At 38.8% G+C, this 16,462-nt stretch overlaps 1 protein-coding gene across 1 annotated transcript; it reads left to right on the top strand.

Moving 5' to 3' along the window:
* The first annotated feature begins 5,212 nt into the window (after positions 1-5,212).
* On the top strand, positions 5,213-13,038 carry CLEC4E (C-type lectin domain family 4, member E). The gene is made up of 6 exons (XM_006875494.1): positions 5,213-5,249; positions 6,222-6,314; positions 6,966-7,058; positions 8,608-8,759; positions 9,979-10,094; positions 12,876-13,038. Exons 1-6 carry the CDS (start codon positions 5,213-5,215, stop codon positions 13,036-13,038), a joined length of 654 nt encoding a protein of 217 aa, XP_006875556.1.
* The last annotated feature ends 3,424 nt before the right edge of the window (positions 13,039-16,462 follow it).

Here is a 16,462-nt window from a genome sequence, read left to right as displayed (position 1 = left end):
GGCAGTGTTTCATTCTGCTGTGCATAAGGTCGCTATGGGTCAGTACCGATTCAATGGCACCTAACAACAACAACATTGAAATTTGATCATTTGATAGTGTCTACTGTAATTCATCATTTAATAATTCATCTAACTAGCCTACTAGATGTGGTGAGTATCCCCGCCTGTCAGGAAGGAGACTGGGGCTTGATTCCCTGATGGGGAGGTAGAGATGCCCTTTTAAGGAGCTCTGGTAGCCTAGTGGTTATGAATTGGGCTGCAAACTGCAAGGTCAGCAGTTCAAAACTACCAGCTGTTCTGTGGAAGAAAGATGAGGCTTTCTGCTCCCGTAAAGATTTACGGCCTCAGAAACCCTGTATAAGATCACTATGAGTTGGAACCGACTCCATGGCACATAACAACAACAACATATTTAATATATGGAGCCCTGGTATGACATTGTAGGATAAGCACTGGACTGCTAACCATCAGATTGGTGGTTCAAACCCACTAGCCACTACTCAGAAATCGTATACAGAGTCTCTGTGAATTGGATACAACTCAATAGCTCATCACAAAAACAATACTTTGTATATATAAATATTGTATATATATACAATCTTGAAACACTGTTTAATCCATCTGTTGTTGTTGTTTTAATCAAACTCATTATGAAATGCCGTTGAGTCAGTTCTGACTCATAGCAACCCTGTATAGGGTTTCCAAGGAACAGCTGGTGAGTTTGAGCTGCCAACCTTGCGGTCCAGTGCTTTATCCCATAAAAGCATCATATCAAATAGGAAATGCAGAGGAAATTGGCCAATACTCTGAAATAACAAAAAGTCCCTTTGAAAATAAGAACATCTTCTGACATGTGGAAGATGTATGAGTCATCGATTGGGGAGATTACCAGGTCATGTGTATCCTGCTTATGACTCCTGACACTTGTGGACTTAAATCAATAGAAATCAAGGCATTCTTATTTTTTAAGTATCCTGAAGCAATGGCACATTACTTTGTGTAACTAACCTGTCACAGAAGCTTTGCATTCTAATGTCTAATTGAAATTGCTTCATCTCACATTCAGTTCAGAGTCTTCTTTTGTGAATGGAGTCCACAGTCTGTATTTTAACAAGCCTTTCAAATGATTGTGATGTTCACTGAAGCTTGCGAATTACTCCACACAGACAATGTTAAGTGGAAGGATATTAGTAAAGATGAATAAGAATCTCCTATCTTTCTTGTGGACTCCTGTTGTGGCACTGTAGGATCAGCACTGGACTGTGAACCACAGGGTCAGCAGTTCAAATCCACCAGCTGCTCCTCTGAAATCCTATACAGGGTTCCTATGAGTTGGAACTCACTCAATAGCACTTAGCAACAACAATGATACCTTTTATGAATAACCTGACATAGTGGTTAATTATTTCAGCTGCTAATCAACCTACCTACCAGGTTCTGCAAAGGAGAAAATTATGGCAGTTTTCTTCCATAATGATTACAGCCTTGGAAACTCTAGGAGACAGTTCTTATAAGCTCAATATGAATTGGCATCAACTCTGTGGTAATGGGTATCTCTTTTTGTATCATGCTTAGAAAGATTGGAAGATTAAACAATCTACCATAAACCAAAACCAAACTCATTGCCATCATGTTAATTCCAATTCATAGCTGCCCTAAAGGAGAAAGTAGAAATGCCCATAAGGTTTCCACAGCTGTATTTGAGTGCCTTCCAACTTGAGGGTATCATTTCCCAGCACTATATTAGATGGTGCTTCACTGCTATTCACAAGGGTTTCACTGGCCAATTGTTTTCAATTGGATTTCCAGGTCTTCCTTCCGAGTCTGTCTAGTTTAGAAACTCTACTGACACCTGTCTACCGTGAGTGAGTCTGCTGGTATTTTAAATATCAGTGGCATCAAAGACATCATATATGAAAAATGCAAAACCCACCCATCTACCCTGTCATCAAGTACATTTCCACTCATAGTAACCCAATGAGACAGAGTAGAACTGCTGCATAAGGTTCTGAGACTGTAAATATTCACAGAAGCAGAGAGAACCTCAGCTTTCTCCCACAGCAGAGCTGGCAGATTTGAACTGCTGACCTTGTAGTTAGCAGCCCAATGCTTAACCTTCCACACCACCATGGCTCCTGAAGAAAGCAAAAGATCATCAAAAAGACTGAAAAGAAAGAAAAGACAAATGTTAGAAGAGACTCTGAAACATACTGTGGAACATAGACAAGCTAAAGGGAATGGAAGAAAGGAAGTAAATGAATTGAGTGGAAATTTTCAAAAAATCATTTGACAAGACAAAGTAAAGTATTTAAATGAAACGTGTAAAGACTGGAGTCAGAAAACCAAAAGGCAAGAACATGGTCAGCATTTCTGAAGATGGAGAAAACTACAAACATCGAGTTGTCATGAAGGATTCTATAGGCAAAATATTGAATGACACAGAAACTAGCTAAAGAATATAGAAGAAATACGCATCCGCTGTGCCAAAGCTATTCAGCACTCAACTATTTCAGGAGGTATCATATGATCAAGAACCTATGGTGTTGAAGGAAGGAGTTTAAGCTGCACTGAAATCATTGATAAAAAACAAGGCTCCAGGAATTGACAGAATGCCAACCAAAATACTTCAACAAAGGAATGCAGTGCTGGAGATGCTCATTTGTCTATGCCAAGGAATTTGGAAGGCAACTGACTGAATGATCCATTTTTGTGCCCATTCTAAAGAAAGGTAATCCAATGAAATGTGAAAATGTTTGAGCAATATTATTAACATCACATACAAGTAAGATTTTGCTGAAGAAAATGAAAAAACGGTTGCAGCAGTACATCTCAGGAAACTGACAGAAACTCAAGTCAGATTCATAAGACCAATAGATGTTATTGCTGATGTCAGATGGACCATGACTCAAAGCAGAAAATACCAGGAAGATGTTTACCTGTATTTTATTGACTATGCAAAGACATGTGACTATGTAGATCATAACAAATTATGAATAACATTGTGAAGAACAAGAATTCCAAAACACTTCACTGTGCTCATGCAGAACCTATACAAAGATTAAGAGGCAGTCATTCAAACAGAACAGGGGTTTAAAATTAAGAAAGGTGTACATCAGGATTGTATCTTTTCATTATATCTAGTCCATCTGTATGCTGAGCAAATGATCTGAGAAGCTGGACTATATGAAGAAGAACACAGTATCAGGATTAGAGAAAGATTCAGTATCAACCTGTAATATGCAGATGACACAACTTTGCTTATTGAAAACTAAGAAGACTCAAAAGTGGAGATCAAAGACTGCAACCTTCAATATGTATTGCACCTCAATGTAAAATCCTCACAATTGGACCAATAAGCAACATCATGATAAACAGAGAAAGGATTAAAGTTGTCAAACATTTCATTCTATTTGGACCCACAATCAATGATTATGTAAGTAACAGTCAAGAAAACAAATGACATGTTGTGTTGGTCAAATCTTCTGCAAAAGACGTGTTTTAAAAAAAGAAGCGTTAAAAAGCAAAGATGTCACTTTGAGGACCAAAGTGTATCTGAACCAACCACGATATTTTCAAATGTCTCATATGCATGCAAAACATGAACAATGAACAAGGAAGATCAAAGAAGAATTAAAATCTTTGGTTTATGGTGGTGAATAATATTGAATATGTTATGAACTACTAGAAGAATGAACAAACTTGTCTTGGAAGAAGTACAGCCAGAATGCTCTTTAGAAGCATGAACAGTAAGACTTTGTTTATGTACTTTGGGAATTTTATTAGGAGGAGCCAATCTCTGGAGAAAGATCTTGCTTGGTAAGATGGAGTATCAGTGAAAAAGAAAGGTCTTCAATGAGATGAATTGACAACAATGGCTACAATAATAGCTCAAGTATAATGACTGTGAGGTTGGTGCAGGACTAGGCAGTGTTCTGTTCTTTTGTATATGAGGTCACTATGAGTCAGAACAGACTCGACAGCACCTAATGACAATAGCAACAACATAGTAACACATTCCATGAGACTGTCCAGCTAAGAGGAATTAAGAAATCGCCTACTGGAAAGCACTTCGATAAAACCATTGCCCTCAAATCAATTGTGAATCCATGTGTTACAGAGGAGAACTGGGCCATAGAGTTTTCTTGCCTCTGTACAGAAGCAGAACTCCAGGCCTTTATTTCATGGAGCTGTTGAATGGATTTGAACTAATTAGCTTAGTTGTTAAGTGCTGTTGAATCGATTCTGACTCATAGTGCCCTGTACAGGGTTTCCAAAGAGCAGCTAGTAGGTTTGAACTGCTGACCTTGTGGTTCGCAGTCCAATACTGATCCTACAGCACCACACCAGAAGTCAAGTGCAAACCATTTGTACCAACTAAGGACCTCATACTTTGATAAAAAAAAAAGATCTATAGCTTCAATACTAGAATGTTCATCAAGAGCTTCAAATAAGGGAGGAAGAAAAAGCATAAAAGATGTAAAGAAATTTACATTGTTAAGTCATAGCATGTATATTATGTGCCAGCAATATGCTAGGTGTTTTGAGGATTTGGAGTTTAAGTCTCATTGTCAATTAACCAATCGTAGTTACGAGTTGGGCTTCGAACCTCAAGGTCAGCAGTTTGAAACCACCAGCGGTTCCGCAGGAGAAAGGTGAGGCTTTCTGCTCCCATCAAGATTTACAGCCTGTGAAACCCTATGCAGGGTCTCTATGAGTCAGAACCAACTCCACGGCACACCACCACTACCAACGTTTGGGTAATGAAGACTGAATGTGAAATGAGAGATCAGAGAATGAATAGAGATGGGATGCTACAGTGTCAAGGAAAAGTTGGAGAATGTGTTAGGTTTAGAAGAAAGTGGAGGAACTTTATTGACCCAAATAAGATAATATTTGTCTGTAGTTAGCTTGCTTCTGTGGATACTTAATATTACATAATTTCCCTGTTTTGTTGTTAACTAGAGTAAAGGGAACTCACACTATTGCCTGGTACACTCACTTGTCCTTCTTATGTAAGAAAGGAAATCCTGACTTAAGCACAAAGCCACAGAAGAAGTTAATATTCCTATGTCTTAGAATTGAAACTTTCAAAGGACAGATAAAGAGTTCATTCTTTAAGATGCATTTTTCTTGAATATTTCCAACAAAAAACAACTGGACTCAAAAACTGAGCTGGGTGAAAAGGTCAGAGGGAGAGAAAGAAAAAGGAAGAATGAGTTCATCGAAATCATCTGCATCACCACATACAGGTAAAATTTCCAACTTTCCCTTTTCCTCCATAGATCCCTTCTCAGAGAGAAGGGATAAAGGGAACAATTGTTAAGTGCTATGGAGTAGATTCTAATTCATAACAGCCTTGTATAGGGTTCCTAAGGAGCAGCTTTTGGTTTGAACCACCAACCTTGTGGTCAGCAGTCCAGTGCTTATCCTATATTGCTAAACGAATAGAAGAGACACAATATGCAGAAAAGTAAGAAAAGAAAGAGACAGGGGGAGGAATAGGAGTAAGAGAGAAGATTAGAAGAGTTTTTGCTAGGCTGGAAAGCTTAACTAGGCTTGAGGTCAGGGTGAGCTACCAGCTTAAGATACCTACTCTTTCTGTAAGTCATTGTGTCACCTTGGCCAAGTGACTTTTCTTCTCTAGAATTTATATTCCTTATTTGTAAAATGCATGTTGACTGGAGGAGAGCTACTAAATGATTGTCAATGTCTTAACTGCCCAATTTACAAAGAATTGGGAAAGTAAAACACTGAAGAGAGGAGAGTAGGAGAAAAGACAAGAAAAGCAGAGAGGTGAAAGATAAAGGAAGAGAGAAACATGAGAAAGAAGCAGAGAGATAAAACTATTTTTTAAACTGGGAGACTTGGAAAGGAAAATTTGCAGATTGCTCTGAGTTTATGAGTCAGAGTCTTAAAATGAGTAATGGATTACTCCATCCACTGATTCTAAAAGTACAGTCCCACACCAGCAGCATCTGCATTCCCTGGGAACTTGTTGGTTCTACCCTTACAAAACTAAATTGTTAACTCTTCGGGTGAGACTCAGCAATCTATGCTTTGACAAACCTTCCTAGCAATTCTGATGCGTGCTGAAGTTTGAGAATTATCTGATACAGATAATATGAATTGAGGAAAACGAATAAGGATGAAAAAAATCTCTGTATCTCTTTTGCATCTTGCTTAGGGAAGACTGGCCACGTTTGTGTCTTTCTTTTTCACAGAAGGAGGATTCTTCTCTTACCAAATATGTGTATGGACCACTGCTGGGGTCTCCATCCTACTTCTCAGTGCCTGTTTTGTCACCAGATGTGTTGGTGGGTTCTGAAGGTCAAATTCAATCTAATTCTTCCTATTGACTATTGGGAGTAAATTTCAGTGCCACCTGCAGGTTTACTTCTTCCACAAATGATCTTTCTGTTCCCCATTTTCTTCCTATTAATCTCCACACTACTATTCAAGTCACAGACCCCAACTAATGCAGAACTGTTAATAAAGTTTGCTGACCTCTGAGGCATTGTTCATGGAAGACATTTTGCAACCATTTGGTGGCCCTTTATACCTTTGCACTTCTAGTGTAGTTTTCCCTAAAAGGTGCTAGCTTGAAGCTCTGGACTCACTGGTCAGGACCAAATACATTGTAATTTTTTATTTTTTGTGTAGGAACTGCAGAGAGTGTTAAACTTGGCATGAGAGAGAGTACAAACACATTTGTTTTCCTCTGGGTCTTTGGTTCTGAAATAAAATACATTCATCTTCACAAATCAAGAAAACTTTGAAATGTGAATTCCCTCTCCTTTCTTTGAGTAAGTGAGTCACAGTGCCTCTCATTGTAAAAGGAAAAAGTAGATCATGATACAACATCATGATAATTATTGGCTCTTTGATTATGTATATAGAAATTAGAAAGTTTTTTTTTTTTTTATCAAAAAGCTCAGTGAACATTGACTGTGCCCTTTTCCTTACAGTGACGTATCACATCTTTCAACTCTGTGATGAGGAAAAGGTCAAGCCACGTGAGAATAATATCATAGAACTCTCCTGTTACAATGATGGTTCAGGTATATAATAATCCTCAAGTTTGAACACCAAAATTGATGTTAACATTTCCTGGGCTTTTAGATTGCTTTTGGAGTCCTGGTGTGGCTCTGCAGGATAATGCACTGGACGGCAAGGTCAGTTTGAAGAGCAACGTGGGTTCGAACCCACAAGCTGCTCCTCAGAAATCCTATACAGGGTAGGAACAGACTCGATGGCACTTAACAACAACAACAGATTGCCTTTAAAATAGGTAAACTACAATTTGTCCTGCTTTTAAAAACAAAATGTAAAGATTTACCAGCAGTCTAAGAGAATAATAAGAAGTTGGTAAGAGCACAGGATTAGAACTTTGGAAATACAGGGATCTTAGAGGGGTTCTAGTTAACTTTTAGAATATATGTGAGGTATATGTATGAACATTAAGTCTGTAAGTGGAAGAAGTTATTCCTAGGAGTGTACTTTGGTGGGGATTTTTCCATCATCTATTTCCAAAATGAGATGAAGTAGAGAAAAAATTATATAGAGAATTTGGAAGTGCTTCACAAATATAAAATATATACCCTCTGCTCATAGACATAGTTCCAAGTCTTTTTGTATTCCAAAATGTCACATGACTCTAGGAAAGTGACTTCTTTCTCTGGGTTATCATTCCCTCACCTTTAAATTGAGAGAGATTGAGCTAGTTATTTTTAACAAGCCTTTAAAGGGTGGCATTGTGTAGTTCTGGAAAACGAGTTCATCTGTGCAACCACAGGTTAGATATTTGGTTGAGATGATGTGTTGGGGCAACAAAAGAGACACTTTCTTAGAGATCACCATATAAAATGCATAACTTTCTCTGCCCTTGGCAGTTACGGACAGATAACAGAGTTGTACATGAAGAGCATGTTGTTGTTAAGTGCAATGAGTCCTTTGCATATGGTTTCCAAGGAGCAGCTGGTGGGCTTGAACAACTGACCTTGTGGTTAGCAGTCCAGTGCTTATTCTACAATGTCACCATTAGGACTCCAACATGAGACAAATTGTATACAGGTAATCCCTGACTTACAACAGTGTTCTGTTCTGAAAACTCTGTCATAAATCCGTTCTTATCTAAGCCCAATCTTTCTTTCTCTCTCTTTCCTTATTGCTCTCTCACTTCCTCTTTTTCATTATTATTGCCTTTTATTATCAGTAGCTTTTTAAATCCAACCTTTGTCTTTGGAGGTTGGCATGAGAATGATAATATTATCAAATTACATGCTGCAACATTGTATTAGTAATGATAATAAGTAAAAAGGAAAATAAGACAGTCATAAATCATAACTCAAATACATCTTAAGTCAGGGACTCCCTGCATATGATTGCATCTATTGGCACTGACATCTAGAAAATAAGGATTATGTAACTGCTACAAAAACAAGAAAATTGCAGTTTTTGTTTGTTGACTCTGGATAGTAAGATGTGGGACATGAACAATGAGTTTCAGGGTTTCTGACTGTAAACTATGGGTTCTATGAATCCAAAGGGAACTTTCTGCTTACCTACTCCGTTCATTTGGGACATTCACTGAAACTTCTCTCCTCCTAGGTTCTGTCAAGAATTGCTGTCCGTTGAACTGGGAACATTTTCAATCTAGCTGCTACTTCTTTTCTACTGACACCAGGACCTGGGCATTAAGTGTGAAAAACTGTTCAGATATGGGGGCTCATCTGGTGGTTATCAATACACAGGAGGAGCAGGTAGTTGGGGTATAGCCTCCTCCAATATCAATTTAGCATCCTTCATGGGGCCTGTACTTGTAACTGTATATATTAAGCTATTCCAAGTTGAATTTATTTTCATGATTAACAGAACTTAAGGGAATTTAGTGAGTTCTTTTATTGTTTATTGTTGTTGTTAGGTGTCATCGAGTTGGTACCAATTCATGGTGAATCTAGGCATAACAATGAAATACTGCCCTGTCCTGGCCAACCTCACAATTGTTGCCATGCTTGAGCCCATTGATGCTGCCACTTGACCAATCCATCTCGCTGGGTGTCTTCCTCTTTTTCTATCACCCTCCACCTTACCAAACATGATATCCTTCTCCAGTGACTGGTCCCTCCTGACAATATGTCTGAAGTATGAGAGACAGTTTGGCCATCCTGGCCTCCTAGGGGCACTCTGGCTGCACTTCTTCCAACACAGATCTGTTGGTTCTTTTAGCAGGCCGTGGTACTTTCAAAAAAGAGGGTTGGCAGGTAATTTTAGAAATAGCATTGTGTTTGTGAACATTGCTGTTGTTCGTTACTGTTGTGTTGACCCCATGTACAACAGAATGAAACATCACCAGTCCTGCATCAGCTTCACAACCATTAGTATGCTCAAGTTGTGCTCCATTGTTGTGACAACTGTACGTTTTGAGTGCTCATCTTCAAGAACTTTGTGAGAAAATATTCTGTATGATCCATAAAATTTCCATTAGCAAAATTTCAGAAGTAGAGCACCAGGTGTTTCTCCTAGTCTATCTTTGAAAGCACTGCTGAAACATGTTCATGATGGGTGGCCTTGTTGTATATGAATTCCTGGTCACATAGATTCCCACATCATGACAACACACCTGTGGCCTTGCTGTATATGAATTCCTGGTGACGTAGCTTCCCACGTCATAACAACACACAAGCCACAACAGATGATGGTTATGATATATCATATTTAAAACGTAAGCAAATATTTCCCAGTTTTTATGCTAGGCATATGTAACAGCAGCTAATAAACTTTGAATGAGGTATTGAGAATCACGCTGTTTGTTGAAGGTTATTTTTTGACAGTTTAAAGCCAGAAAGTGATCCTCTATGATCTTAGAACTTCAGGTCCATTTATCTACCGTCTCTATCCACTTAAGTAACAATTATCCTCAGTATTTATAAAGAACTGAAATAATGGATCTCCTATTTATTGATTGTGTATCTTCCATAGGAATTCCTTTTCCATGCAAAACCTAAATCGAAAGAATTCTACATTGGACTGACGGACCAGATAGTTGAGGGCCAGTGGCAATGGGTGGATGGCACACCTTTCAAAGAATCTCTGAGGTACAGATATCCCCCCACTCTTTTAAAAGCTTGTTTTTTAATAAAAGACCTCCTTTTATAAAAGACCTACATTAGTACCTGTTTTCACTTACCAAAGGAAATCTGAAGAGATGAAAAACAAAATTAGTGTACAGCATTTGCTTCACAGCAAACTGTTAAAAAGAGGCAACATACACCACAAGCAGCCTAGTTCCTTCCCTGAGAATGACTGTCAGCTGAGATCTCAGTTGCATGTCGCCATAGTTTTGAACTGTGTCTGTGAGCCCTATATGTTTGTGTTATTTTAGGTTTTACATATTATTTGGCTAGGTTACATTTGGGCCTGGGAACACTCAAAAATTTTTCCCATATAAATTAATGGTAATTGATTGTTTATGACATTTTGACTTAAGAAAATTTTCAGAGGAATGATGTACTTCCGGGTTGTGGGGGAAACTCTCAATTGCCTTCTTACAGAATAATTTAAAAAGATCCCAAATATTAAAATTCAATCACAGCTGATGTGAGTTTGTTAGCACCTCCTCCTGTTCCATGGGATAATTAAGGGCCCATCCTCAGTGGTTTTAGATGCAGGAAGGGGAACAGCTGGTGTCAAAGCAAATAAAGAGAAGCACAAGGCCCTTACGTTCCCATCGGAACTACTGGTAGTAGTTGGAAACTACCAGCAGTTCCGTGGGAGAAAGATAAGGCTTTCTGCTCCTGTAAAGGTTTATAGCCTCTGAAACCCTGTACAGGGTAGCTGTGAGTCGGAACCGACTCCATGGCATATCACCACCACCACCACAAAGGAGCTCTGGTAGCGTAGTGGTTACGAATCGGGCTGCGAACCTGAAGGTCAGCGGTTCGAAACTACCAGCCGCTCCCGTAAGGATTTACACCCTCGGAAACTCTTTACAGGGTCGCTATGGGTCGGAACCGACTCGACGGCACTTAACAACAACAACAACAACACCATCAGAAGAATAAAGAAGGAAAGCAAACTTATCCACAGACTGGGCAACTTAAGTGTGAACATTCACTTTAAATTTTAATAAATGACTTAAAAACAATTTTTAAGCAATTTATTAACCCCCAAAATAAAGTGTTATAAAGCCTGACCTCTAGGATAGAGTCCTGGTGTGGCACGTCCGGTTAATGTGCTAAACCACAAGGTCAGTTTGAACCACCAGGTCTGCTGTTCAAGCTCACACCAGCTACTCTTTAGACACTACACAGAGTTACTACAGGTAAAACCAACTCTACAGCACTTAACAGCAACAATGCCTGTGGTTATAATGCCATTGGGGAGTGTGTTGACTTTGTTATGTTAATGAGAAATATTCATGTTGGGCGTGTCTGGAATTCATCTCTCTTGACAACAGCAATTAAATAAGTGAACAGGACAGAGATGGGGGCAGAGAGACTCAAAAAAAAAAAAAAAAAAGGCAATAAAGTATTTAAAAAGAGTTCTTAGAAATATAACATCTTAGGAAGCCTACTATTGTGCTAATGTAAATACATTATTGTGATTTAAATTGTGCTTTGCTCATAAGATAACAGCTCAGAATGGAAATCAACTACAGTTAGGTGTTTGCATCCGTATTTTTACTTTGTTGTTTCATAAGGTCCAAGCAAAAATGATGTTAAAACATTTTAATGAATTTACATAATAAGTAGTTTTTATTGAAAAACCCCAATAAAGGAATAGACAAGAATAAAAACGGGATTAGAACTGAATAATAGTTTATTGGAGATGCAGGAGAAACAGAGTGGAATTCAGAATCTATTACTCAAAAATTACAGTGGATGAGATAAAAATAGTACCCAGGGAAGACCCCAGATTCTTATCACAAGAATGTGGGAACCCCTTGATTTTGTCGCTTTTCTCCTAATAATGACCTTACATTAATAAAGCATTATATTTTGGAGTTTTCAATGTATTTTCTCAGTCATTAATCTAAATAGCAACTCTCTGAGATGAATCAATATTATTTATTTTAATTTAACATTTGAGGAATCTGAAGGCCATGGAGGTTAAATTTCTTTCCCAAGGCTACATATCTAGTAAACAGAGGTTCTAAGATTATTGTCCCATTGCTTTAGAAGAGTTCACTAGTCACACACCTTAACATCATTGAAAAATGCACCTAAATTAATACAAGCTCTGTGAAGTCTTGGAGTGGCACTGCAGAATAAGCAGTGGACTGCTAACCACAGAGTTGGGAGTTCAAACCCACCAACTACTCCTTGGAAATCCTATACAGGGTTGCAATGGTTGGAACCAACTCATTGGCCTTTAACAACAACTGTAGAATAAAGAAGACCTGATGGCTTAGTGTGGTACGCGTTGGGCTGTTAACTGCAAAGGTGGAATCCACAGGAGGAGAAAAATGAGACTTTCTGTTCCTGTAAAGGTTTACAGGAAACCTGATCCAGGATCGCTGAGTCCCCATCGACTTGATGGCACACCCCCACCATGTGTAGAATATAGGGAGGGAATCAAACATGATTCCATAGGTGTGCAAAGGAAATGAACTCACCAAGCTCTCAGTCCTTTCCATAGCTTCTAATTCTGTGCCTAAAGCCATGACAATGCAGAACAAAATAAAAAGTTAGCAAGACCCAATTAAGTTTCACAAACTCCATGACAAATGAGTATTTCTGAGATTCCATTTCTTCATCAATAAAATGGTGTTTTTCATTCCTACCTCACAAAATTGTTATAGAGTTAAATAACACAAACATAATTTGCCTTTCCATTTTGTTGCTGGCTCTAAAATGCCCTGTGACACTCTCTTTCAGCTTCTGGGATGTAGGTGAGCCCAATAACATAGTTACAGTAGAAGATTGTGCCACCATTCGAGACTCCTCAAATCCAAGGAAAAATTGGAATGACGTACCCTGTTTCTTCAACATGTTTCGGATTTGTGAAATGCCAGAAAGAAGCATTTTGAAAAATCTCTAAGAAAGGAAAGCAGAGCTTGAATGTGTAAAGCATGAGAAGAACATGAATACAGCTACAACCCCAACACAAGAAGTGTATGCTGCACTTCACAGGGGCTTAATGGTTGGTGCTGTAATATAAATAAAAATAGCCACTTATGAATGTTATCAGTTTTTTCCTATATTGCTATAGGGACAAAAGCTAACTGTTCCAAAATGGCTACACTAATGTCAACCCAGGAGAAATGCTTTGTCATTTTCTCTCTCTCCCCTCTCCCCTTCTGACACTGCATCAGGCAGCTGGCACCAGGCTGTTTTTCTGTTTTTTCCCAAATCTCTGCTGGAGATAGGACTCTCTCATACCACATCACCTTCCTTTCTTCTCTCCTGAAATAGGAGCCTTTTTTACCACATAGTAAAAAAAAGGACCCATAAATAAGCCCCTTCCAGCATGGAAAACCTTGGCTGTCCAGCTGGCACCACTGGAAACAGCAGCTGTTTTTGCCCATTAGTAAGTTTCCCTGTTTGTAAACCATCTTTTTCTGTAATGAACCAATGTCTTTCAGACTGTCTCCTGGTGTTTTTTTTGTTGTTGGTCTTTCAGCAAATACACACAAGGAAGCATTTTTCCCTTCTAGGTTTGAATCTAAACAATTACTTTCACATATTCTTCTCAGAATTTACCTGGCAATTTACTAGTAAATGCTGAGAAAGGAATCTTGTGTGTGTGTGTGTGTGCAGGTGGTTTGTTTGTTTTTATTTCTGTTTTGATTGTTGGGTTTTTTGATTTGTTTTGGTACATTTCTTTCCTTGGTACATGTTTGCATTGAAAACATCGGGATGTAGAGCAAGTGCTCTGGGTGGTGCAAAGGTGAAAACATTTGGCTGCTAACCTACAGGTTAGAGCTTTGAATCCATCCCGAGACACTTCAAAAGAAGGCCTGGAGATCTACTTCCATAAAATTCGTCATTGAAAACCCTAAGGATATACGTAAGGTTACTATGAACTGAGGTCAACTTAATGGTAACTGGTAGTAAAATGGCAAGTAAAAAGTTCAATAGAGAAGATATTTTGGAATGTGCCTTTGAGAAATTGCTTAAATTTAAGCTCTGTGTCAACTCCTCTCCTTTCTTGTTCTTTTTATTGTTAAGTGCATCAAGTCGGTTTCAACCCATAGCGACCCTGTATATGGTTTCCGAGGAGCAGCTGGTGAGCTTGAACCGCCAACTTTACAGTTCAAATGGCTTTGCAAATGGCTGTGGGTTAATGTGTCTCATTAACCCACAGGACCACACAAGGACTCCCCTCTCCTTTCTAGCTTCTGAAAAATCTATTTTACACTCCTGATTTCATACTGTTTTTATGCCATAGCCTAGCAAGTCTTCTCTATGCTCTCCTGTACAACAAATAAAGCACTTCCTTCTGTCATGAAACTTATCTCTGTTCAAAGACAAGTGTGTCTGACAAAGCCCCACAGCTCCTTAAAGAAAGATCAGGCTCCACCAAAGACACGTCAGCTCCACAGCTCACACTCCTGAGAATGATGAATGAATGAATGAACTTTGAACTATAGGCTAAATTGGATGAATGGGCCATGAGTGCAAATTTGAAGGACAAAACGTGTGTAGCGTGAGTAGTTGCCTTAAAGTAGAGTTTTAGACTGGATGTCTCTGGAGGAAGCCCTGATGTGGTAATCAGAGGTCAGCATAAGGGCATTGGGTATATGTGACAGGCTGTATATGGGCTTGGATTCCTGTTGTGACACTGAGTGTTAATGCACTGGACTGCAAGGTCAGTTTGACTTGTAAGGTCGGTGGTTCAAGCTCACCAGCTGCTCCTCAAAAACCCTATGTAGAGTTGCTATGAGTTGGAACTGACTCGATGGAACTTAACAACAACAACATATGTGAGTTATGGCTGGTGATGGTGGGGTGCCATGGAGTCAGTCCCAACTCATAATGACTCTGTATAGGGATTCTGAGGCTATAATTCTTTATAGGAGCAGAAAGACTCATTCTCCCATGGAGTAACTGGTGGATTCAAACTACTGACATTGCAGTTAGTAGCCCAATGTGTAACTTACTGACCTACCTAGCCTCCAATTAATTGCATGATATCATAACAATACTGATAAGTTTATTCAAGGCTATGTGAATAAAGTGTGTCAGCTTTTGCAACTATGTTCCTTACATACTAGCATTGTTGTTATTGTTGTTAAGTGTTGTCGAGTTGGTTCCAACCCATAGCGACCCTACATAGGGTCTCCAGGAAACAACTGGTGAGTTTGAACCACCGACCTTACAGTTCAAACCAACTTTGTAGCCCAATGCACTAACCCACAGTGCCACACCAGAAGTCCACACAGCATTGTTGATGTTGTTAAGCGCTGTTGAGTCGATTCCCACCCATAGTGACCCTGTATAGGGTTTCCAAGGAGCAGCTGGTGAGCTTGAACCACCGAGCTTGCAGTTCAAATGACTTTGCAGTCTGGCATATTAACCCATAGCACCATATCAAGACTCCATTGTAGAGATCCTCAAATTTTACACATGGGAATTAATGTATAACCATTGATGGATAAATTGCACTGAACATAATCCATTTTCCTTTTTAAAGTTCATTTCTCTTATGCATTTAACAATTGCTGATTTTGAAATCAGCATTTATTTAAAACCAAAAGCCATTGAACCTAAACATCATCCATTGAACATAACCTTCAACTTTCTATTCCCTTTTTTCAATTAGAAATATCAATGAAGGAAACACTGAAAGATATGTTGAGATTTTTTTTCATTATTTTTTACTGCAGGTGGTTATACATTTCTAAAATGTTCCTTCTCTATTTAAAAACGTATGGGAATGGTATTCTTTATTATTTTCCCAGTTCGTTGTTGTTAGGTGCTAATGAGTCGGTTCCAACTCATGTACAAAAGAACAAAACACTCCCCTATCCTGCGTCATCCTCACAATTGCTGTGTTTGAGCCCATCAATGCAGTTTACTTTGAGTGCCTTCCAACCTGAGTGACTCCTTTTCCAGCACTCCATCAGACAATGTTTTGTTTTTTTACATGTTTTCAGTGGCCAGTGTTTCAGAAATAGGACACCACTTCTTTCTTCCTAGTCTGTCTTAGTCTTGAAGCTCCATTGAAACTTGTCCACCCTGAGTGACCCTGCTTGTATTTGAAATACCAGTAACATCGCTTCCAGAAGCTCAAAAGGCATCACAATACAATAATGATACAATGACAAAAGAGTGCTGGTTTTTCCCCATAGTTGTTTATAATTTAATTTATAAAATGGATCTTGGTTTTTCAAAGATTGCCAAAAAAAGAAACAATTGTAAATGATTTTGTGGCTAAAGATCATTGGACTCTCAATGATACAGCCACAAAGGTCTAGAGTGGAGAGTGGGGTGGCCAGCTGATAAAAAGAGGCCGGACAGAC

This window comes from Chrysochloris asiatica, unplaced genomic scaffold (assembly GCF_000296735.1).
Source record: "Chrysochloris asiatica unplaced genomic scaffold, ChrAsi1.0 scaffold00328, whole genome shotgun sequence".
Lineage (NCBI taxonomy): Eukaryota > Metazoa > Chordata > Mammalia > Afrosoricida > Chrysochloridae > Chrysochloris > Chrysochloris asiatica.
The sequence above is the reverse complement of the archived record's forward strand: the minus strand, read 5'-3'. Positions and strand labels throughout refer to the sequence as shown.

Coding starts and splice junctions, on each gene's coding strand:
- CLEC4E (XM_006875494.1), top strand. CDS start 5,213: ATGAGTTCATCGAAATCATCTGCATCACCACATACAG. Junction 6,315..6,965: donor TTTTGTCACCAGATGTGTTG/GTGGGTTCTGAA, acceptor TTTTCCTTACAG/TGACGTATCACATCTTTCAA. Junction 10,095..12,875: donor CCTTTCAAAGAATCTCTGAG/GTACAGATATCC, acceptor ACTCTCTTTCAG/CTTCTGGGATGTAGGTGAGC.